This window comes from Candida albicans, chromosome 4 (assembly GCF_000182965.3).
Source record: "Candida albicans SC5314 chromosome 4, complete sequence".
NCBI classification, from domain to species: Eukaryota; Fungi; Ascomycota; class Pichiomycetes; order Serinales; family Debaryomycetaceae; genus Candida; species Candida albicans.
In genome coordinates this window covers 1011470-1034596 of record NC_032092.1, presented here as the reverse complement: position 1 = coordinate 1034596, position 23127 = coordinate 1011470, and the positions used below count along the sequence as shown (strand labels likewise).

Genomic DNA, 23127 nt, shown 5'->3' with positions numbered 1-23127 from the left:
AATGAAGTACAATTAAGGATTAGTGAAATTGAAAAGAAAAAAAAAAGACTCCATGATAATTAATGAATACCATAGCAGCATGGAGTCAATTATGATTAAAAGTCAAAATGAACATTACATAAAGTAATATAACATATCAAAACACGGTAAAGCAAAGCAAAACAAAGCAAAGCCAAATCAAAACAAATCAAAACAAGCCCTATTTACTCATTTCCTTCCTTCCATGCACTACATGTTCCGCTTTAGATATTACACTTAATGTAAAGTTGGTTTAAATGATTCTTGAGTAGTGTCAGCAAATTCATCGGCTTCTTCGGAAGCTTGTTTGATAACATCTTCAACGGTACTTGGGTGTAAACCAGAAGTTGGAGCACTTGGGAATTGAGAAGCACCAGTGGAATGACCAGTTGAAATTGGTTCAGCAGAAGTAGCAGAAGTAGCAGCAGGAACGGAAACAGGAACAGTAGTTGAGTTAGCAGTAGCAGAAGAAGTACCAGTAGCAGAAGTAGTACCAGCGATACTTTTGTCAGCATCAGTACCATAAGATGTTGCCTTTGAGTCACCAACAGTGGAACCAGCAGTTCTGACTGGGAGTTTAGATTGAATAAAGCTTCCAATTGGACCAGTTTTCTTGATTAAAGTATCAATATGTGGACCAGCAGCTTTATGAGCCTTTTCAGTAAATTCAGCAGACTTGGTTTTAATGGTCTTGGTAATATCGGCAACAGCAGCATCAATTTCCTTCTTGTAAGTTTTGTAAATGACAGGAACGGTGAAAATCAACACAACGAAAATGAAAATCAAAGTGTACAATGAAAACCATGAAGTCAATTTATATAAAATATAAGAAATACCAGCAGCTTTCAAAGTGGTTTCAATGTCATGTGAATAGACAATTTTATTAAAACTTTCTTCCAAATGCACATTAAAGTTGGCCAATTCTGGCAATACTTCATCATTGAATCTTTTAGCGTACAATTTACCAGTTGGTTTGAAATTAGCAAGGAACCCTTTACCAGTAATCAATTTACCGGAATATTCAGCAGCAGCAGAGATCAATAAACCAATGTAAGCTAAATGGAAAAAGATATTGAATAAATTGACAGTTTTCAAGACAATCAAACCAAAAACAAGGGAACCAAAAACTTTACCAGTTTTGATTGGGTTCTTCCAAGTCAAAAAATCAGTGGTTGAACAAGATGAATGATGAGTATCAGCAATTGATGAAGTTGAAGTTGGAACTGAAGCTTGAGCTGGAGTTGCAGTAGTACCACTAGTGGTGCTGATGTCAGCAGCAGTGGTAGTGGTGGTGTTATTGGTAGTAAGTGGTGATTCAGTAGGAATTGATGTAGACATGATTGAAATATTTAAATGTTGAATTCAAAATAAATACTATCGATGATTGTTGATGAATGAAGAATTAAAAAAGTGACAACTAAATCTATTAAAGATTAGATAGGGGTAATGATTCGTCGATGGCAACAAGAAGTTAATATAAAATAGTATTAAAACAAAATAAAAAAAAGGGAAAAGGAAAAAAGGGAAGGGAAAGGAAAAAAAAACTAAAGTGTGAGTACACCTTAAAATAATAAAATAATTCTATTATCAGTGAGAGAGCAAAACTGTTGAATAATAATAAATGCTTCTTTTTTTAGTCGTGCTAAATTTGACGGAAAAATTTCAAATCAGAAAAAAAAAAATTTTTTTCAATCAATCTTTATAAACTAAATAGTGAGACGATAATAAATGCATTTTAAAGGGTTATAACCTCTGAGTCTTGGTACTATTTAATTTTAATTCTTTACATTTCTATATATTTATTCTGTTTTCAATTGAATTGATCTATTATTGATCACCTACCTTTTATCAAATACACTTTATTAGTTTTAAATATTTGCTTTGGGTTTGTTCTTTTGTTCTTTTTTTTAAATTGCCTTGAATAGGGAATTCTTGCTTTTATCTTTGCTAAGTTTAATGTACAAAAATAAAAACAAAAAAAAAGTATAACTCAGATTTAGCAATTTTCAATCAATTTCTTCTACAAGAGCAATTGTAATATATATTACATAGATACTCTTTTATTGCTCAATCAATATCTAAGGTACTCACAAGTTTCTCAATGTTTAAAGTAATTTCATGTCTAATTACTCTTTTGTTTCTTTTTTTTTTAAAAAAGTGTCAATTTGTGTCAATTTGTGTCAATTTGTGTCAATTTGTGTCAATTAATCTAAGATAAATTTTGATTCTATTTCATATCATCTGGTGTGTTCAATATACTATTTGAATAAACTGGTTGTTCTGTTTTAAGGGGTTGATGTGTTAGGACCAATAATCTCGCTAACAATTCTTGGTGTGATTATATTCCAAATTTTTCAATTTTTGATTTAGTGGACACGAACACCTTTTTTTTTTCTTTTATCACAAGACATTTAGAAAATGAAAAAAAAAAATTTTGAAAATCTCTCATTGCTGATTCGGGTAATTAATTTTGAGCCGCACATAGTTTGATCATTTTGGTTTTGTTCATTAACAATAGCTGCCCTTTCACTTTGTGATTCCTAACCAACCTTTACGATCAATAGTGGTATGATCATGTAAATCGTGATATTTTTTTTCCAGTACGATCTCATATACCTACATCATCTGATCCCGAATGTAGTATATATTTCTTTATTTTGCAATGGTCACAGTCTATCAGAATTCCGAATCTAGATTGTTTGGTTTGAAATGGAACTTCACTTTTTCAAAGCATTATTCACTGCAAAGAAGATCTATTCTTCAAACATACTATACCAGTTATTGTAGGAGTGATTATCTTTCTTCATCCCCTAACTCCAATTCTTTTGGCCGTGTTTTTCTTCTTCTAGTTATTATTAACACGCTGTTTTGCAACCAATCTAATTTTGCACTCCCACACGACCAAGCATATTTGCTGTTAGAATTTGTAGAACATAAACTCTCCTTTTAGCGCCAGCTTTTTTGCAACGTTTTACCACTTTTTTTTCTATTTGTTTTTTTACAAACATCTTTCAAAATCCATTATATTTATCAAGAAGTTATGTATCTTGTCTTTTGGATGGAGGCTCAATTGGAGCATCATTATGTGATTGAAAATCCCAAATCAAAAATATAACAAGTATCAATAATGGCACAGAAAATATTTGAATAAAATGCACAATAGAATTGCTATCTAATAAAGATTTCAGAAGTAGAGTTGATACTGCAATTTCCTGTCATAGATTCACGAGAAGAAGAAATTGTCTATCAAACTAAAAAAGATCACCTAGTCAAAAAAGTTTCAAACATCCACTTGCATATAAAAACTGTCCTATCAAACATCAATCAAGTAAACCATCTCACAAAAATTGAATTTCAATTCTGAAGCTGCTATCATACTTAATGCCTTTCCAGACAATTAATTATTGTACTTTCAACTTCTACACGGTTATTAATAAAAGAACTTACATAATTAAACTGTCATGTGAAAATAATTAAAAAAAGGAAATATGAAGAACAATTAATAAGTCGCTGCTGTATTAAATTAATCTTTCAAAGCTGGTTTGAAACCTTTGGCTGTTTTCCAACAAGATCTTGATATGTACTATTTGTATACTTGGTATAGGATACGATGTTCTGGGGGATAGGAGATACGATGTTATGGATGGTGCTATCGAGAGGAAGAAGTAGGTCCGAGGAAAAAGATGTAGTTGAAGATCCACGGATTCGAAACTCTTCTCATGGTGCAGCGCATCTCTCATAAGCAGGGTGCTAGGTAACAAAGTGGAGGTACAAGAGCAACCGCTGGGAAGGTTTTATCCTATCCTAGGATACGGTTGTGCCAGTTGCCAAAGCTTGTACCATCTCTAGCACCAACGAGGGCTAGTGCCAGGAGCCAGAGCTGTGGTAGGGACTGAGTCTGAGCCGGTACCAGGGCAGTTCTGGGAAACAGAACTTGACTCCCAGAACTCAACCCTAGAACCCCCTTGTACAACTCGGGCTTGGTGCTGGTACCATTACAAGTTCCGGCAAACAAGTCAACGTTGACACGAGGTAACCTGCCGTAAAATTGCTCATTAGATGTCATTATTGTGCATATATGCTGCAAAATGTAGTTCATTTTATTCATTTTTCGCATGATTTTGAGTGCAACAATTGTGTTAATCAAAATGCTCGTGAAAAATAGCCACTAGATTTTTGTTTAAAATAATAATACATTAAAGGAATCAGTTATCTGACTAAGAATTTAGGGAATAGTAGAGTCACAATTATACTTGGTTACAGATTAATATTTTAAAAACACATCATAGTAATTGCTGTAGAAATCCTTCCTAAACTGGAAAGACTACAGATACTTCAGAACACCCTTACATAGAAAGACTTGTAAAATAATACAATTACAATTTATTAGCTAGATATACACATTAAAAAATAAATTGAGCTGATAGCCAAAGCTACAACAACTAACCAAAGAAAAACATTTGTCTATATTATAAAGTCCATCATAATCGTCCGTGAAAATCACATAACCAAACTTTTCAACCTAGTCAACTGATTATAATACTGAATGATATCTTCTCCATTGGGTTTACCAATTTTGTTACATAAATCTTGGTATTCCTTAATACTATTGGGTCCAATTATTCCTTCCAACCATTGTCTATACAATTTGTTATATTGAGCAACAATTAATTCCATAAATTTATTAACATTAATTGGATCACCTTTACCTTGATCACATAGTTTAAGACACTCATCGATGGGAATAATCAACCTATCAGCAATATGTAAAATAATTGTCAGTTTAGTGAATTCAATTTGATTCAACAATTTTTCATGGAAAGATTGATAAATCGATTTGATATATGGGTCATTAGTTGCAAAGGTATTTCTATTTTGTTGTTGCTGCTGTTCGTCAATTAACGATTCCCATGATTTACAATAATTTAATTGTAAGTTCAAAAAATCCAATAATTGAGGACCAATTTGAAATAATCGTTTACGAAACTGCATTAAACAATCCAACTGATATTGAATAGCTGAATTGTCAACTTTTTTAATGGATGCCTTTTTACCATTGACTGATCGATATCGAGCAATTGTTGGTTTAATACTTGGTTGAGGTAACGGACGTTGTGTATTAGGCGGCTTCGACAGCATCAAGTCTTCTCGCTTAGGAGTTTTCATCAGCTGCTGATTTCTCAAATGCTCTTGTAATGATTGATGTCTTTGTGGTTGATGCTTAGGGGTATTTGTTTCTAACTTAACTGCTGGACTCTGATTCGGAATTTCTTCTCTCTCCTTGTTGTTTGCATCGTTAGTTGACAAGCTTCGTTTAACGATTTTACTTATTGATCTTTTCAAAGATGTTGCTCGGCCTAGTTTTTCCTGCTGTGAATTGTTATTGCCTCTGCCGTTGTTGTCATTATTGTTATTGCTGTTGGTGATATTTTTAATTGGTACCGAGCCACTTTCAATTCGTCTTGGTGGTGCAGCAACTCTTTTCATATGAATGATTTTAATATCATTTGATGATGATAACGGACGAGGCATATAATCAGGGAATTCTTGAACATGACCATGTTCTGTATAATCAGGAAACTTTTCCGTCAACAAACGATTAATTTTTTCAAAATCATGCCATGATCCTATAGGATCAGTTTTTTTCAAATTATCAACGGTGGGGAATTTACAAGTAATTGAATTCAATTTTACCAAAGTGATTTCTAAATCTCTCGTCATTGGTTTATTAATTTTAGTTAAATTATCATTAATAATTTTAATAAACGAAGGCAACTTATACCATATTTCCATAGGGATCACTAACCAATTTTTTTGGTCTTTAACATTGATCAAAAGATAATTCAACTTGTAATAATAACTCAATAAATTGAATTTGAATGTATTGGTAAATAATGAACAATTGATTAAATTTCCAATATTAACATTTTCAATCGAACAATTATAAACAAATTGGAACACATTATAATTTATTAAATCATCATCATCACTATCAGTAGTGTTGTTATTGATGTAAGAAGGATCCAAAGACCTTTGTTTGAAAGCCTCATTTTTACTCTGTGAACCATTTTTAATTATCCCACTATTAACGCTCAACTGTTTCAAAATACTGATAATCATTGCTTTAAACCCTTGAGCAATATGGATCATGTTGTCTAACGTTTGTCTTTTGAATGCATAAACATTCCACCAATCCATATACGAGTTTATCCCTTGTTCCATCTCCTTATATTTGCCAATGATATAATTTAAAAATTCAATAATACTTTGTTGATATTGGAATTTCACATCCAGAGGATAATTATCCTGAAAAAAAAACTCATCTGACATGGGTGAATCAACTTTTTTATTAGCAATATATCTAAGACTATTATAATCTCTAGCTGGTGATAATAACATTGCTTGTTGCTGTTGTTGACGCTGCTGTTGCTGCTGTTCTTGTTCTTGTTGCTGTTGCTGTTGCTGCTGTTGTTTCTGATTTAATAAAATACTCTGCTGTTGACGTTTTAATTGAGCATTATTATAAATCATAGCAAAATTGGCTGGTTGATTATAATTGAGAGTGTTCGGATAACTATTCCTACACTCGTCTGAATCGCTTGAACTAAATGATGATTCCCCAGGAGCAACTTCTTTAATCTGTAATGGAATATCTATGGGTAATGATGTTAGCTTTGGAGGTGGGTTAACTTTCAACCAATTTGGGGGTGGATTATTGTTGTTAGTGGCCGTATTTGGGGGTACCAGGGTCAGTTCAGATGCAGATAAATAGTTGTGATCTGAGCTACTGGTATTATCTGAAGATGTGGTTGCTAAGGATGGGCAAGTAGTTGATTCTAAAGACCCTACTGGATTACTAGTTGTGGTGTATAACTGATGATGGACTTGGCCGGTGTTTTTAACTTCTTTGGTACTAGTACTTATACTGGTACTGATTGTGGTGTTACTATTGGTATCGTTTTCGTCGTCAGTGAGATTACCGTCGTCGTAATTATTGTTGCCTTTGATATTGGATTTGGTTTTATATTGTATGAAATCAACATTCATTGGGGGTGTTAACAGTATTGGTGCAAATTTGTATATATATATACCTAAACTAAGAAAGTAAATTAACAATGAAAAATCAAATCTAAAATGTTTTAAATATGTAATAAACTGCTAATTAAGGTTTTGTGAATGGGAGGGAGGAAATATTAGGAAATTAATACAAATAACAATAGTCTGAAACAAAGAACTAATAGTGGACTTCAAACAATGAAGTTGTGTAGCTTGAAGAAGACGAAACGAAATAATTATTATCACTAGAGCTAATACGAAAAGAAAGAAGAACTAAAGGATGATAATAAAACAAACAGAGAATTGTCATATATATATACCATCATATCCTGTTGGTCATATAATTATGAAAACACAATTTTCTTGAGGTTTAAAATACTCGTCATGAAACACTTTTAAAAAAAAAGAAAAAAATAAAAAAAAAATTTGAATAAAAAGAAGCAGATTGATGAAACACTGCAAAATAAAAGGAAAAAAGAACCGATCTTACGTGTATGGCGATCATCATAGTTATCATTATTACCGCCAACTGTAAATGGCAACAGCAAACAAATCTATTAACAGGTGGGGGGGAAGAAGAAGGAAACGGTACACGGTGGTAAAAATTAAAAACCACACGATGGGGTCAACACAACAAACAAATAAACAATAACAATAAGATGAATGAGGCGTCAACAGGCAATTATCCTGCGCTACACACCATTCTTATTATCTTTGAAGGTGGCAACGAGTTGACAACTGTTTCACGTAAAGATTATGGAGAAAATAATACAAGCTGTAGAGGAACATACAACATAGAGTTCAGTACTAAACTAAATCATTTGGCATGAGATAGGCAACATATTGCATGAACAATTACAGCATTTAAATCAGCTTTGAATACAATAATGCAAAACAATTGTATCTTACTCCTATTCATTCGCACATACACATAAGCCCCGTATTTAGATGGCAATAAGGGGACAGAGAGAGGCATTTAACTGGATTTTTTAAATGTATAACAAACAATTTAGGGTCAAAATGAGTGACAAAACTGAATCTCAAAAAGCCGCAAAGGGGAAGAAAGGGACACGAGGGGAGGAGAAGGAGGTAAGAACATACATACGTACTTGTGCCACGAAGAGCCTAGAACCGTTGATTCGCAGTCTATTTTTTTTTTTCTTTTTCTTATTCTTTTTTTGGATATATATAATAATGTTGTTGCCACAATCATCATTTTTACTCCTTTAGTGGTTTGAATTAGAACAGGTACATTAAATTATAATATTATACTTGGCACCTATCACTAGCAAACAATACTGGCAATAATGCCATTACTACCACGGCACTAATTGGGGTTACACAGTTGTATATCCAAAGAATTCTAGCAAAAGCAACTCCAGCCTAATTGAAATTTAAGGACATTGTATATCCTTAACAGAGAAAACCTATTCCTTATTGTTTTATTTTGTTTTTTTTTTTGCTACTTTGATTTGTTTCAGATGAAAATGCTGCGAAAATAAAGGTTGAAAAATTCAATATGAAACAATACACAAAATCAAAATGCTATTTTGTGTAACGTGAACAGAGCACCATCGTCTATTGACCACTGCAATTGGTGTCACTATCGCTACAACTACAATATTGATAATGTTGCGAGTGTTAATAGTCATTTTCAACAATAATTAGAGGAAGAATTGTAATTTGGATCCTTGATAGTGCCTCCAACAGATGTGAAGCTTCAAGATAAGCTTCCCAAAATAATGGACATACTTTCTTCTTTATTTGTATGCGGATTGAAATATCGTTCTCAAACGTTTCATCCTCCACAACAACAAGATTATTCTTAATTTGTACAATTTATCTGTTATAAGAAAAATACCTGTGCATGAAACGAGAATATCGGAATTAGATTATTGAACGATTGTTTATTTTCCTACTCCTTTTGTTTTTTTTTTGCCTTTTACATTTTTGTTGAAAATTTCGTCAAGAGATGTTTGTTGGTTCTAAAATTGTTTCCAATGAAACCAAACTTTGAATCAGGTTTTTGAACCCAAAGTTGAAGTTATAACCAGCTATTCAAATAAACCTCGAATTTCATTCGTATTCTAAACATTAAACCACATCAAACTAATGAATAGACAGACTATTCTGTGTCTAAAAAGAAACAACCTTAAATTAGACTGTTTCATGTAGGATAAACTTTCGGACGCGTTTTTTAGCATGTCACATTGTGTGGCCGCTCCGAATCTATTTATCCTTTTGTTGTTATATCAATCTTTTTTTACCATGTATGTGCTTTTACATGAACTATTGACCAAAAGCCAATCTACAACAAGTTGCATTTACTTGTGTTTCTCTACTTAATTGTCTGCATATATGTATAACCTACCAATAATCTTTTTAAGCTTCGGGTGTTATAATTAGTATCCCTAAACACTGATCCTATAGTATTTGCAAATTATATCATCCATGAGCCTAAAAGTCGCAAGTGTCGATAATCAACCGATGACCCCTCCATACCGAAGGAGAGATCTTTAAAGTACCAAAAACTTATGCAAATCACCAAGTATAACGTAGAGTAGATCACCACTTTGAATATATACTGAAATTTATTGTTATGATATGAAAAATCCAAATTTAAAATGGCATCAACAATAAACCCAGCAACAAAGATGGCAAAATATAATGCTGGGACGTAATGATGAAGATACTTGACTCTACCCATTAAAATAAATGGCACATAATGCAAAACCCACCCCGCCAATGGAAGTAATGCTCGAGCTGCTAACAACGATAATGATTGACTGTTTGCTGGGTTGGCATTGCTAGTGTCTGTTGCTGATAACAATATCCATTGACGTTGATATTTGATGCCAACAACCAACAAATAAAGGGGGCAAACAATCAACGCAATTGTTGAAATCCAAGTAATCAATGGATTACCCAAAAGAAAATATTTAATATCTGCATCACCCCAACTATTCATTCTGAGACCAGTATTTAATATTGGCCATTCCCACCATTCAGAACTGAGTTTATCAAATCGATCTGGATCGGGGATCAAGGCATTGTTGGATGCCATCATGGCATAATTCAAAAGAATAAACTCCTTCCAGAATTTTGGTTTCGGTGGGACATACTCAGTTGCAGGTAATGGCAATTTATTATTAACATGTTTTTCAATGTTCCACCATGTATTCTTATCACGACTGAAAACAGAATATTTGCACACAACTTCACCCTGCTGGTACCCCCATGCAGGGTACGATTTCCCAGTAGTGGCCAAATAACACCCTAATTGTTTATGTTTCAATCGAAAACTAGTCGAAACTGAATGTATCTCCAGCGGGTCTTCATCTTGGAACATTGGATCTGGTGATTGGTCTTGTGATTGGATTTCTATCACCCACTCATCTGCCCAGTCATTGCTTTCAACATCACCGAAACATGACACCTCATAACTACTTGAAGTTATCGGAGCACCTACTGCATTGGCTCGTAAATAAGACCCTGTGTTTTTGTGGTTGATTCTCACAGTATCACCATCATGAATTATTACATGGTAATAATCATCATCATTCCCACCATTTCTAGTACTATTTTCATTTTCTAATGTTGCGTGTTGGTTACGTAAGCCTGCATCAACACCAAATTCAAACAAAAATTCATTATTATCGTCCTTAAACCCATACGTAGTCACTTGTTGCTCTTGTGAACCCTGTGGATAATTATGAGGATGTGAATGAATAAGATTAGGGGATAAACCTTGCGATCTGATAGTAACCAATGATCCAAAAGCTACTGATCTGGGGCCGGATTGTAGGTCATTTCCAATTAACGAACCTTGTAATAAAGTAGACAAAGTACCATCATCAGGACCAGTATGATTCAACACCATAAAATGGACTTTGAAAGTGGCAACGTAAATTGTCATGGGGATAATTATCAATGTAAAAATTCTAACAACCCAATGGATTAAATAATTGACAACCGACATTTTTTTAGGAGACTTTTTGTCAATAGCAAAAGTTTGATAAAACTTGATCCATAAATCAACAATTGTGTAAAATCCAACTAAAGCCGTGACAAATAATCCTACCCACTTAACAGAACACACACATCCTATTGAAATACCGGTCAAAATATACCATTTGATTTCCAATTTTGTTAGTGGAGTCTTGGAGTTGCTACCAACACGGGCTATGGCTAAAGTGTGTACCTTAACCAAACAATACATTGTTAAAACTGTGAAAAATAGTAGCATTGAATCCAATAAAATAAACTTGGATAATGTCAATGACAATTGTTCAAAAATCACCATGAAAGCGATCAACCAACAGGTGAACTGATTATACCCTAATATTACTGCAGTTTTGTAGGCCAACGGAGTAACAAGAATTCCAAAAAAGCAATTGAAGATTCTCATAAATACGTAATTAACATTGTCTGGGTAAACATTTGAACTCTCAAAATCAAAATTGCCATCGTAATCGGCCAAGTATCCCGACAATCCTATTAATAATTTACCCAATGGCGGGTGGACATCAAAATAAAACTGGCGTTTAAGATACTGCGAGCCAAACTTCCCAAAATGCGCTTCATCCCACACGACACTATTGGCCACATCAATACGATAAAGACGAACAAAACTTGAAATTGCTGTTAATATTAGTGGGTTAATGGTTTTGATAAACACTTCCCTCAATGGTGGGGAATTTGACGAATCGTGACGATTGGAGGATTGGAAGAAAAAGTTTTTTATTTTGGTTGACGTTGAGGTATTAATATTAAGTTTCGATGTTTTTTGGATGATGTCTTCAATTTCAGTATCGTCACGTTCACCCAGGGAGTCGTGGCTCTGGCTGTGGTGGTTTTGGTGTCGATGATGAATTGAGTCGTTGTGATTGTTTTCATCCAAATCAAAAGGTGATACACCTGTCGAATAACCCGTTGCCATTGTTTGGATTAGTGGTTAGGTGTTGAGTTTTGAAAGATGTTCAAATAGAAAGATTCAATGACGTAGAAGATATCTATGCTAAACAGGGGGAAACAAACGGGAATAATGAGATTGAATCTATCTAGTTTGACAGGTGTATAAGATTTCAATGTGTTTTCTCCTTTTTTCAAGTTTTTCGCGTTGAAGCAATTCTGAAGGAAAAAAAATTATCAAGGCACTGACTGAAAGACCACCAACGACGAAAATTGAAAAATTTACAACTCAACTTCTGCTCACGTGATCTGCACATATTTGTAGTTCATTCAACGATAGAAATTAATACCAAATATACTTAAACATGACTTAGTTAACTATTCTTTTATCAAACAAAAAAAAGTTAGGGAAGACAGAGTTAGTTGGTGCTTGTACTCGATGTGTGAAACGCAATATCAATTACAAGATCCCGCTTTTAAACATTAGGGTCAAGTATTATTGTGTGGCCGACGATTATTTCCGCCAAAATCGTTCATCCAAATTTTCCTTCTCCTAATACAATAAGAATAGATGCACAAAACCCAATTCCAAACAATAGAACTTTTTTTGATATAATTATGAATGGCAATTACAGATAGTCGTAGTAGTAATCTTGTGAAGATTTTCCTCGAGGCTTTTAAACTGTCTTATCTCGAGATACTATACTAATTTGGATACAAGAAAAAACATAATAATGTTTAAGCCACATGCACCTCTAGCACAGTGACATCAATTTATCTTTTTTTGAACATCAGCTGATGTTCAGTTAGGGAATAACTACAGCAGCAGTAGTAACCTAAGACGCCTTGTGCTGTTTCATTTTTCATAGAATTTTCTTCAGAGGAAAAACTCACAGATAAATCAAGAGGTCAAATAAGAAAGTCAGCAAAAAAGTTCAAAGACTAGTATTAATTGCTTAGAGCAACGCGTTCCCTAAAATTTAAATGAAATTCTATTTTTTGTACTTTTGGTTCAGTTCGTTCCGATTCGGGAGAAGCTGTAAAGTTCGTAAATTACAAGTCTATTTGTTTGTTTTTTATTTTTAGTTTCGTTTTTAACAATTGGCACATTTGGTGTTCGAATTGTTTTTGTTGATGCAAGTTGACTAGTTTGATGAAAATGTTTTCAGTAAATGAGTTAATAAAAGAAAAAACTTTACATTCATTGTCATTTCAAGCAGTTGCGATTGGCCAAGATGGTACAAGTTTGTTGTTGTACTATAGGATAGCTTTTCTACATTGAGGATATGTCAATGTACGTGTTTGTGGAATAGATACAACGGTTGTACTATACGAAATCGTGACCACATTCCAAGTCTACATCAGTTTCTGTCATTCAAGATTCTTTTTTAAGAAAAAAACTTCCTAGTTTCTGCATCGATGCTATAATACCACCTTTTAATATTCTTAGATATTAGAAAAACCGTGTCAAAAAAATTTTTTCTATTAATAGATCATAATATTTACCACTACATTTTCACCCTATCCACAGTTTTAAAATAGTTCGTAGATTATTTGTTATTTAAATTTCTATCTAAATATATTCTTACATGTACATCTAGTAAAATATATCAACTTCGAACCATCATGTCCAGAAGGTAATTAGAATTCTTCAGTATCTGTGAGCACTAAATCGCCTATTTTTGTGGTGTCAATTTTTTACCCATATAAAATTTATGCACACATGGGAGTGTACCATACCAAAATTACCTATTTTGACAGTTTCTTCTTTCTTTTTTTTTCTTTTCGTTCGTGTCTGTACAGCTAACAAGAATTAATTTTTGCAGCATTGGTATATTTTCATTTCCAGATATTCCAGTTTTTCCACACCCCCTTATCTACTATATCTTTCCGATTCCTGTCGCCAATGATTAGCACTTTGAGCTGTATTTATCTTTTTTTGCATATAGCTATCAACAGATTATGTGTTTATATATAGATACTAAGGAATGTCCTCCTTTCCATTTTTTCTTTTTCTATCTTTTTTTTAATTTTTTTGGAGTAATCTTTAGGTAACCATGGGTAGCATATTTAAAGATGGCCGTAGAATATTAGTCAGACCAAAATCTTTAATAATCTGCTTATGTTTAATTTCAATAATTTTCACTCAACTCATTAGGTATCAATACCAACTTATAGCTGACGAGGTTCAACCAACTATTAATGAAGACCATTCATCGTCACAGTCACTAAAGAACACCAAACTAAATTCAACGAGAAGCTCGTCACCAATATCTCCACCAAAATCCTTAAATAAGCTAACATCACAAGAGTTTTGGGAGCACATATTCAATATTTTTGAGATCAACAAATTCGACGATGGATTAAAGCCATTAATCAAATACACACCAAAGGAACAACAACTAACCACCAAGATAAAGACTCGGGACTGGTTATTATCAAAAGCTAACATATTCCACAAGGATATAATCAGACAGTACCATGAATCAGTATTGCGCAATTTACCCAGCAAGTTACCTAAGTCAGTTTACACTCCAAACACCTATGGTATTGTCACTATTGGAGGCAATTTCTATTCGTGGATGGCTTATATTCAGCTATTACAGCTACGTAAATTAGGATCTAATTTACCCGTGGAGATACTCATTCCATCCATCGAGGATTATTATAAAGAAGCGCATTTTTGCGATCATGTTTTACCTCAATATAATGCAAAGTGTATTCTAGTGCCGGAGAAATTGGGGTTTAATGTTGCCAAGCACTGGAAATTTTCTAGCTACCAATTCAAAGCTTTGGCACTTTGTTTAAGCTCGTTTCAACATGTTTTGATATTGGATTCCGATAACGTCGTCCTACTGAAACCGGAAAAAGTTTTCGATTCTCCTGTTTACCGTGACAATGGTATGGTTTTATGGCCAGATTATTGGGAAAGAACAATATCCCCGGAATGGTACGACATCATTGGCAAACCTGTAGTAGGTAATAAGCAAGTGAGAACTGGCCGTTTTCCTGTTAATATACACAATATGTTAACCAGCGAGCTTGAGATTAATGAAACTAGATTCCACGATCTTGAAGGTGCTTTACCTGATTTGTCGACTGAGTCTGGTCAAGTTATGTTTAATAAAAAGACTCACGGGAAAGTCATGTTGATGACTTTGTATTATAATATTTTTGGTCCTGAGATTTATTATAAACTATTTAGCTTGGGGGCATTGGGTGAAGGTGATAAAGATACTTTTGCTGCTGCGGCTCTTGCTTGTGGAGAGAAATACTATCAAGTGGCATCATCTATTAGGACATTGGGATACTTTGACACTACTCCTGGTGGTGGATTCCATGGAATGGCCATGGCACAAAAAAATCCTCAATTGGATTATCAGCTATTTCAGAAAACTAATCAAAATTTCAAAGATTTGCATTTGGATTGGGATAATGAAGCTAAAGATCAATTCAGTGCCAACAATAAAATCCCTATTTTCACTATGCATTGTAATATTAAAAAGATTAACCCAGCAGCATATATGAAAGATGAAAAAATTGCTAATATGGATGAAAAAAGAATGAATGTCAGATTTTATTCAAATTTGAAATTTAAGTTGAATGATGATGATATCTATAGTCCTGATAATGAAAAAGAGAAAAACAAATCTGAAAAAACAGATAATGACCCCAATGAGATTGATTTTGAATTATCGAGATGGCAGATTGTTTCTGAGATTCTTTGTGACCAAAAAATAACATTTCAATTCTTGAAAGATGAAAATATGGATGAAGTGTGTCAATTTGTTAAAAATACCATTGCATGGTTAGGGAAAAAGACATAACAAATCTCCATTTAATCAGCAGCCTGAAATCTAGCAAGTTGCCCTAGTATTTTTGTTGTGTTTTTGCCGATAATTTCTTGATTTAGGCAATCCTGGTTTAGCTCCTAAAAAACACAGCATATCTCAGCATATATATACATAAATAGTTTGCAAGATTCAAATAAATATTTAGCTTAAAGATTAGTAAGTCCTTTTTTTTGTCTAAGTTTCATTGACTGTCCTCGTCGTAAATCATCAAAATTTTAGGAGTGTACAACTCCAAGTCCGAAAAAAAAATATATATACGATTCCCGTTTGGTAGCGGTTATAGACGATTAGTTCAACCGAAGAAAAAGAAAAGAAAAAAAAAAACCAAAGAAAAATTAAGTTCAAGAAAATTATACCTTCTTGATTACTTTTTAATGATCTATTCCTAAGAATATTTGACTTGAACAGAGACTCTATTATCGCTATGATTGTGTCCGCTATAATTAAGCTTGCATATCAATATGATCAACTATTAACTTCGTATCTACAGTCAAATTCATTCACCAGTAACTTGTTGGCTACTCCGATCTCGAAATTGATTACTGAGTTTTTAATCATTGTATTTATTGTTTTGTTCAGTTACGAAACCATTTATTGGAGTGGGATATATTTGAAACTATGGGATTATCATGCCAAAGATATCTTTACAGAAGTCCCCATCCACTGTTCACACGTTTACATTAGATTGAATTTTGTTGATTCGGAGAACATTGAACTATTGGATCAATATTATCAATTGAAATCCAATTCAACAATATTGTTATCCAAATTTCACGACCATTTTAACTTTAATGTCAATTTTGATCTTGCTGGTGACTTTAACAATTGGAAAAAGTTAAATTCATTGAGTCGAGAAGTTTTCAAATTGCAAAAATTTATCAAATACTACTTTGAATTTAGCCCAGAGGATTTTGAAATGAACGAAGAACCAGAATTCGGTAGCACTATCATTCATTTACGAGGTAGAGTACTAAACCTTATCAATGATTCTGAGTATTTACGTCAATTTAACCAGTCAAGTGGAATAAAATCCGATAACAGTAGCGACAATAACAAAAACGAATTGACCGTCGATAATGTGAAAATCTACAATAATAAAAATATTGAGGTCGGCACTCATGAAAATGACAACTATTTAAGTAAATGCAATATTGAAACTGGTAATACAATTGATGTGGTTGTTGTTATATAAATAAAGAAACTGAGAATTGGTCCAGCCTCCAAGATATTTACCCCAAGACTGTCTGTGTGCTCAAATACTAAATTAGAATGTTAGATCTTATCATATACTATGTATTTATGTATAGCAAAATATTCAGTTAGTTGTACATAATGAACTGTAAACTATTTCAGTGTCCAAGAAAAAACATCAACTCCTCTCAGCTCAAAACCTTTAGTTTCGGTTCGTGACAACAATGTTCAAATCTTTGATTCTCTGCTCAGTTAACAACCATAATTTTATTACTCTTTCTAACCTCGAATCCAAGGACAAATTTATTATTCTATTCATCTCATCTTCATTTTCAGTCCCTATATTGTCGATACTACTGTCCTTCATATCTTTGTCAGCATCACCATTACTATACAAGTTGACATCGGGATTAATATGGTATCCTATTTCTTCTTCTTCATCATCCTCGTCTTCCTCATCTACCGCTTCTAGTTCTTCTTGTTCATTGTTTCGTTGCTGTTCTTCTAGCGTAACAAAATCTGACAGTTCATAGTTTATTCCTTGTTGTTGTTGTCTTGATTTATGTTTATAATTCGATAAATCAAACTCGGCAAATTTAGGACCATGATAGGTTCTGGTCATTTTCCGTTTATTGGATTCTTCCCGGTCTTCCAACAATTCTTGAACGGTTTCATCATTTGTTAAATAATAGCTATCGCTAAACGGTGATTTTGATCGAGGCATGTCTTTGTTAGTTGTTGCAATACTGACATCGGTATACTCGTTATTATAAAGTTTCAAAATTGCATTGTTTACCAATCGATAACATTGATACCTCAATGATAAATCAAAAAGCTTTTTCAATTCTACTGGCAAATCAGCTTGGTCTTGCAAATTCTCAATGGTGGGATCAAATTTAAAGCACAATAAACTCATGGTGATTTCTAACTCTTTTAGTAGTTTGAACAGATTAAAGACTTTATTGATTAAATTCTCTCGAACAAAATTCAATATTGTTGCCAAAAATTCCCGTTCATCCTGGCCAGCATCCATCGAATCGTTGCTACTCTTGGTGTTAAATTTATGGTTACGTATCATTTCAACGAGGTTTAATCTCAACAATTTGAAGTGCAATAGATTATTCAAATCTAAAATCATCGGATAATATTGACTAATTTGTTTAATTGCTTGACTAATATCGCCATTCAAAATCAATTTCTTAATCTCTTGACGCTGCTTAATTGTGGCAAAACCAGACTCCGTTTTTTTATCACGATTATTTATTGCCCCAACATCAGTAATATCGGGAAAACTGGCACTTTCACTGCCACCATTATTATTGTTATGTTTATCAGTACTTTCATTATTATTGTGTTTGCCACTGGGGTTATTAAAGTAGCTAATGACCATATCGGAAAACTCTTTGTCGTTACTCAATCGGTTCATATTATCGATAAATAGACTACTAGTTGGTGGTGATATCTGATCCTTCTTATTACCACTAATATCATATCTATTGTTGCCTCTGTTTTCGATTTCTTGATCAATGTCATTAGCATTTGCTTTTCTACGGCAGCTATACTTGATCGCTGCGTCTTCGTACCCTTCATGAATAAAATAGTCTAGTACCAATTCATCAAATTTATCATTCCTCGTAGAGTTTGGGGGGTTGATCATTTCTATTGCAATGGGAAGCTCGGATCCAGTCGAGTTGGTCGTCATTGTATCAGTTTGTTGTCAATGTATGTACGTGTATGTGTGTATATATCTAATTTACTAATCAAAGTAGGCAGACGTTGTGAAGTTGTGTCCAGTGTAAGTGGTTTAGCCACTGTAACAAAATCTCAGGTATTATTTGCGTTGTGGGAATTTATAAGTACCTGCTAATCTGTGCTCTACACGACCCAAGTTAAAATTATTTAGAAGTAAATTCTTCCAAACCATTCCTCAATGAAATAGCACCAGTCCACTAGTGGCAAGCTATTTTAGAGATTAATGGATTTGAAAAAAAAAAACCTCTTAAAGTAAAGGATTTTCTTTAAATGAGACTTTATAGATATTTCTATGTGCAAAAAAATTGGTCCCTAGCAGGATCGAACTGCTGATCTTGGCGTAACAAATTAAACTTATTAGCACCACGCCTTAACCAACTGGGCCAAGGGACCTATTTGCGGGAGCTTTAATTTTTGACTTTTTTACACTGTAATATATTTCTTAAAATCTAACTACAATCAATCATCGTATACTTTTACATTAGCATCTGATTCTTACACACTAGAATACCAATTCATATTTATTCTCATAAAACTTAAAATTATATTTCTATTAATCATTTCTACTAATTATAGATATACATCTAGGATGGGTTGAATGGAATCATTCCAAAACCACCGCCCCATTGGTCATATGCCGAGTACTTTTGCTGTTGCTGCTGCTGCTGTTGCTGTTGTTGTTGTGAACTTTGCTGAGGTTGCAATTCTGGAAATGTAGAGCCCTCTCGAGTATACACATTATAAAACAACCCATAACTGTTCAACGTCTCTTGGTCTACGCCAACTTCAGCCACCTCTCTTGCCAATAACTTATCTTCTTCATCCAATCCCTCTTCTTGTCCTTCATTGTTGTTGCTGCCTTGAGCATTTCCTGTTTCCTTCCGGGCTTGGCTTTGAATTAGCACAGGCTTCGGTGTATTCTCTCTGGTGTTGCTATTATAGTAATGAAGTGGGTGATGCTGTGATACAGGCTTTTGGGAAAACTGGGTTGAAGTGAGAATCTTGCTATTATTGGAGCTCGTGGTGCTATTGTGGTAAGTAGTGTCGTGAGAAAGGATGTTTTTGCTGCTAGTAACAGTAGGTTTGGTAGTGGTATTATTCAAAGTGTTATTGGGCAACTCCGTCAAATTTCTCATTGTTTCCCAAAAATCTAACTCTTCTTCATCCTCACTGGGGATGTCATGGTTCTTATCATTGTTGAGATGTTGGGCTTTGCTCACCATGTCTGCATTTGACTCAACAGTAGGGCCCAACTTTCTCCGTTTGAGCTTTTGATTTTCTTCTGCCTCTACATATTCCACAGTTTGTGCCAAGGGTGTTAATGGATTGGAGATGGGAGTTGTTTCTCTTCTGTTAAGTTCATCAGTATTGTTCAACAATTTTATAAGATCAGACTCCCTGGTACCATCAAGTTCTGCTGGTGTTGTTGATCGAATAACACTTCCGTTAGTACTAGCAGGCTTGGTCCTCTGGTCCTTTTCATTGTTGTTATGGTGATGGTGGTGGTGATGATGGTGGTGATGGAATTGGGTGGTGGTTGGTGTTGTGCCACTCGCACCTTCATAAGAGCTGTTGTTTGGAGAAGATTGTGATGAGTTCAATTTGGGAACCTCTATTAGTGGTGGTAAATAATTGAAATGTTGAAAACGCGACAGTTGATCTTCTGGTTCAACGTTGAATCGGTTTGGCTGAGTTCGACTGTTAGTGTCTTGTTGGGTGTTAGAGGCATAGTGATGGTGAATGTGCTGATGAACGGTGATATTCAAATGTCTTTTTTTCGCATACGATACAAGCTGCTGTACCATCTGTTGATTCTTGATTACTCCTCCGTTCTCTTCACCAAAAATATTGTTCCTGGAAAAATAGCCATCTTCTCCAACTCTTGCCTGCTTATTTCCATCGGGCGTCAATGTGTATCTCCACTCTACTTCAGTGCGACTTTGCTCGTTGGCAGGAGTATTAACACTTGTCGGTCTTGGCGTGTTCAGCAGTAAATCGGGGTCTCTTTTTAATTTTTTAGGGCGTTTACTATTCTTGGGTCCAGTTTCCTTATTGCTTTCTGTCAATTCCTGTTGTTTCTTTGACAAAACTTCTAAAATATTATCTTCGTTAGATTCATCATCCATATTTTTCTGCGTTACATTTTCTACTTGCAGTTTGATCAATGGATCGGCTTTTCCTCTAACCACATCTGTCACGAGCTTTCTCCATCTATTCCGACAAGTCAAGGACGGCCTTCCTTCAAATCCGTTGCTTATGGTCCTCCATTTCGTGCCATGAATTTTTATCTGCTGGATCAACCTCAAATCCTCTTCCATGGACCATGGCTTTAAACGGTTCTTTGTACTGGGGTCCAAAACTTCCATATATCGTTTCGCACATTGGTCATCTGTGCGTCCTTCAATTTCTTGCGATACTTTTAACCATGAGGCTCCATATTTTTCAAATGCTCTCACCAATTTCTCGTCTTCTTCCTTGCTCCATTTTCCCCTCCGTAAAGTTGGATTCAATGAATTACACCATCTCTTCCGACATTCCTTGCCCTTTCTAAAGCCATCCGGAAACAAAGTCTCTGCAATGGAATCCCAGTTTACTTTTTCCACATCAATAGGTTTAGGGTACTCTGTTGCTACTAAAGACGACAACTTGGAATCTTCTTCCTTCGTCCATGGCTTTCTTGCGCCTTTTCTAAACGTTTGGAATCCTAGTGATTGTGTGATTTCTAGTGGGTCAATATGAACTACCCGTTTTCGAACTGATGAGTTTGATGTGTCTGAAGCTTCATTCAGAGGCGAGCTCATCTTGTTGTCTAGTATATTGATATTGTTTATTTATAGGTGTACAAATACACAGAATAGATAGTACACGTTGTTTTTTCTTTATACTTCTTGCTCCTATCTCTATATTATTGCAAAAAAAAGTCTCTAAGATTGATTTGGGCTGATACAGGTTAGAATGCTAAAATAATCGGGGTTGCATAAAACCATCAGAGTTAAAAAAATTGAAAGACAAAAAAAAAAATTTTCCTCATTGGCTTGACTCCTCCTAAATCGTGTTTTGGGAAACATGAAAAACAAAAAAAAAAAAAAGAATTAAAATACCAATTCAATTTTTTGTTCCTGTATATACATGTCATCTCCCATGTGTCCTGCTCCACTCCGACAGTTTAAGCTGAAGAGGTCGCATCAGAAACTTCACCTTGTCTGATTTGCTTGTTGTGAATCAACCTCAATAAATTTCTCAAAAGAATGGCAATTGTGACTTTACCAATGGATGGGACATATAAACCAGCTCTTAATTTAACGTCATCATTGAAATTTTTGGAACTGGCAAAGTTAATAACAACAGTACCGTGACTGACCAAGTCTGATGGGAATTTGTAGTTCTCCAGAGGAACACCTGTTATGATTACGTCACATTGGGGTGCAAGCTTCTCTAATGTATATTCTTCGGGACTCAAGTCAACAACCTTGTGTCTTTGTTCCAGCAAATCATCGCCCCTAGTGAACTGTTGGATGTTGTTGATGTCAACCGAGTACACAGTAGCACCATCGTTAGCCAATAATGCTGCCAATGGACGCCCAACAATCTCTGATCTGTTCACAATAAGCACCTTCTTCCCATATAACCTATTTCCGTAGTGCAATATAGTGTTGTAAACTCCCAAGTATTCCAAGATTTTGACCATCGCTAATGGTGTGCAAGGTAAAATAGATTTTTGTTGGTTTTGAGGAGGATCCAAAAACCTGACATTGTGATATAAGTTATGATAGTATAAAAAGTTGAGCCCTTCAACGTCCTTCTCAGGGGAAATTAACTGTTGTAAATATTGATCTTGTTTGTCACCAAAAACTGGGAAATAAACCATTATTCCATTCACAGAATCGTCCTTGTTGGCTTTGATTAATGCAGTCTCCAAATCGTTTTTATTAACCTCAAGTAGTTCGTACTTAAACCCTAAGGACTCACAGGTTTTACCTGTCCAGTTGGCATACATTTTGGCTGCTGGGTCTTCGTTTGATAGAAGTCCAACTAATTTAGGGGTGAAATTTAATTGCTTCACTGCTTTCGTAACCTCTTCTTGGAAAGGCTTGGCGATTGTGGATGCTAAGATGGTTCTACCAGCAGGCTTTGACATTATTGACGGGAACTAATTTTAAAGATTATGGATATAAACTCGGACTGCTTTGGTTTTAATGTGAAAGGAAACAAAAAACAAAAAAAAATCAAAATAGAGAAAAATCAAATAGTGGAAAAAGAAGGGGGATGATTATCTTTTAAATGCGGGAGAACAAAACTACGAAATTTTGACTTCTTTTTCCTCGCTTTTTTAATGAGATAGATT

The 23127-nt window shown here is 34.4% G+C and overlaps 8 protein-coding genes and 1 non-coding gene across 9 annotated transcripts; 2 read left to right on the top strand and 7 right to left on the bottom strand. All coding sequences in view use genetic code 12, as the record gives it.

The window, feature by feature from the left end:
* Positions 1–255: 255 nt before the first annotated feature.
* On the bottom strand, positions 256–1356 carry CAALFM_C404800WA (uncharacterized protein; the record flags this gene model as incomplete). Its single annotated transcript, XM_712111.2, has 1 exon — positions 256–1356. One exon carries the CDS (start codon positions 1354–1356, stop codon positions 256–258), a length of 1101 nt encoding a protein of 366 aa, XP_717204.2.
* Positions 1357–4518: 3162 nt separating this feature from the next.
* Positions 4519–7065, bottom strand: FAV1 (Fav1p; the record flags this gene model as incomplete). The annotated part of the gene is made up of 1 exon (XM_712113.2): positions 4519–7065. The coding sequence occupies one exon, from the start codon at positions 7063–7065 to the stop codon at positions 4519–4521; it is 2547 nt and encodes an 848-aa protein (XP_717206.2).
* A 2449-nt stretch (positions 7066–9514) lies between these two features.
* Positions 9515–12013, bottom strand: PMT6 (dolichyl-phosphate-mannose-protein mannosyltransferase; the record flags this gene model as incomplete). The annotated part of the gene is made up of 1 exon (XM_712114.2): positions 9515–12013. One exon carries the CDS (start codon positions 12011–12013, stop codon positions 9515–9517), a length of 2499 nt encoding a protein of 832 aa, XP_717207.1.
* A 2029-nt stretch (positions 12014–14042) lies between these two features.
* On the top strand, positions 14043–15812 carry MNN22 (Mnn22p; the record flags this gene model as incomplete). Its single annotated transcript, XM_712115.2, has 1 exon — positions 14043–15812. One exon carries the CDS (start codon positions 14043–14045, stop codon positions 15810–15812), a length of 1770 nt encoding a protein of 589 aa, XP_717208.1.
* A 451-nt stretch (positions 15813–16263) lies between these two features.
* CAALFM_C404760CA (uncharacterized protein) lies at positions 16264–17031 on the top strand (the record flags this gene model as incomplete). The annotated part of the gene is made up of 1 exon (XM_712116.1): positions 16264–17031. One exon carries the CDS (start codon positions 16264–16266, stop codon positions 17029–17031), a length of 768 nt encoding a protein of 255 aa, XP_717209.1.
* Positions 17032–17232: 201 nt separating this feature from the next.
* On the bottom strand, positions 17233–18732 carry CAALFM_C404750WA (glucose-induced degradation complex subunit; the record flags this gene model as incomplete). The annotated part of the gene is made up of 1 exon (XM_712118.2): positions 17233–18732. The coding sequence occupies one exon, from the start codon at positions 18730–18732 to the stop codon at positions 17233–17235; it is 1500 nt and encodes a 499-aa protein (XP_717211.2).
* A 356-nt stretch (positions 18733–19088) lies between these two features.
* On the bottom strand, positions 19089–19175 carry tI(AAU)4. The gene is given in 2 exon segments: positions 19089–19124; positions 19138–19175. It is a non-coding gene; the product is annotated as a tRNA-Ile (tRNA).
* Positions 19176–19366: 191 nt separating this feature from the next.
* Positions 19367–21583, bottom strand: BAS1 (Myb-related transcription factor BAS1; the record flags this gene model as incomplete). Its single annotated transcript, XM_712121.2, has 1 exon — positions 19367–21583. One exon carries the CDS (start codon positions 21581–21583, stop codon positions 19367–19369), a length of 2217 nt encoding a protein of 738 aa, XP_717214.1.
* Positions 21584–21948: 365 nt separating this feature from the next.
* On the bottom strand, positions 21949–22920 carry CAALFM_C404720WA (methylenetetrahydrofolate dehydrogenase (NAD(+)); the record flags this gene model as incomplete). The annotated part of the gene is made up of 1 exon (XM_712122.2): positions 21949–22920. The coding sequence occupies one exon, from the start codon at positions 22918–22920 to the stop codon at positions 21949–21951; it is 972 nt and encodes a 323-aa protein (XP_717215.2).
* Positions 22921–23127: the final 207 nt, after the last annotated feature.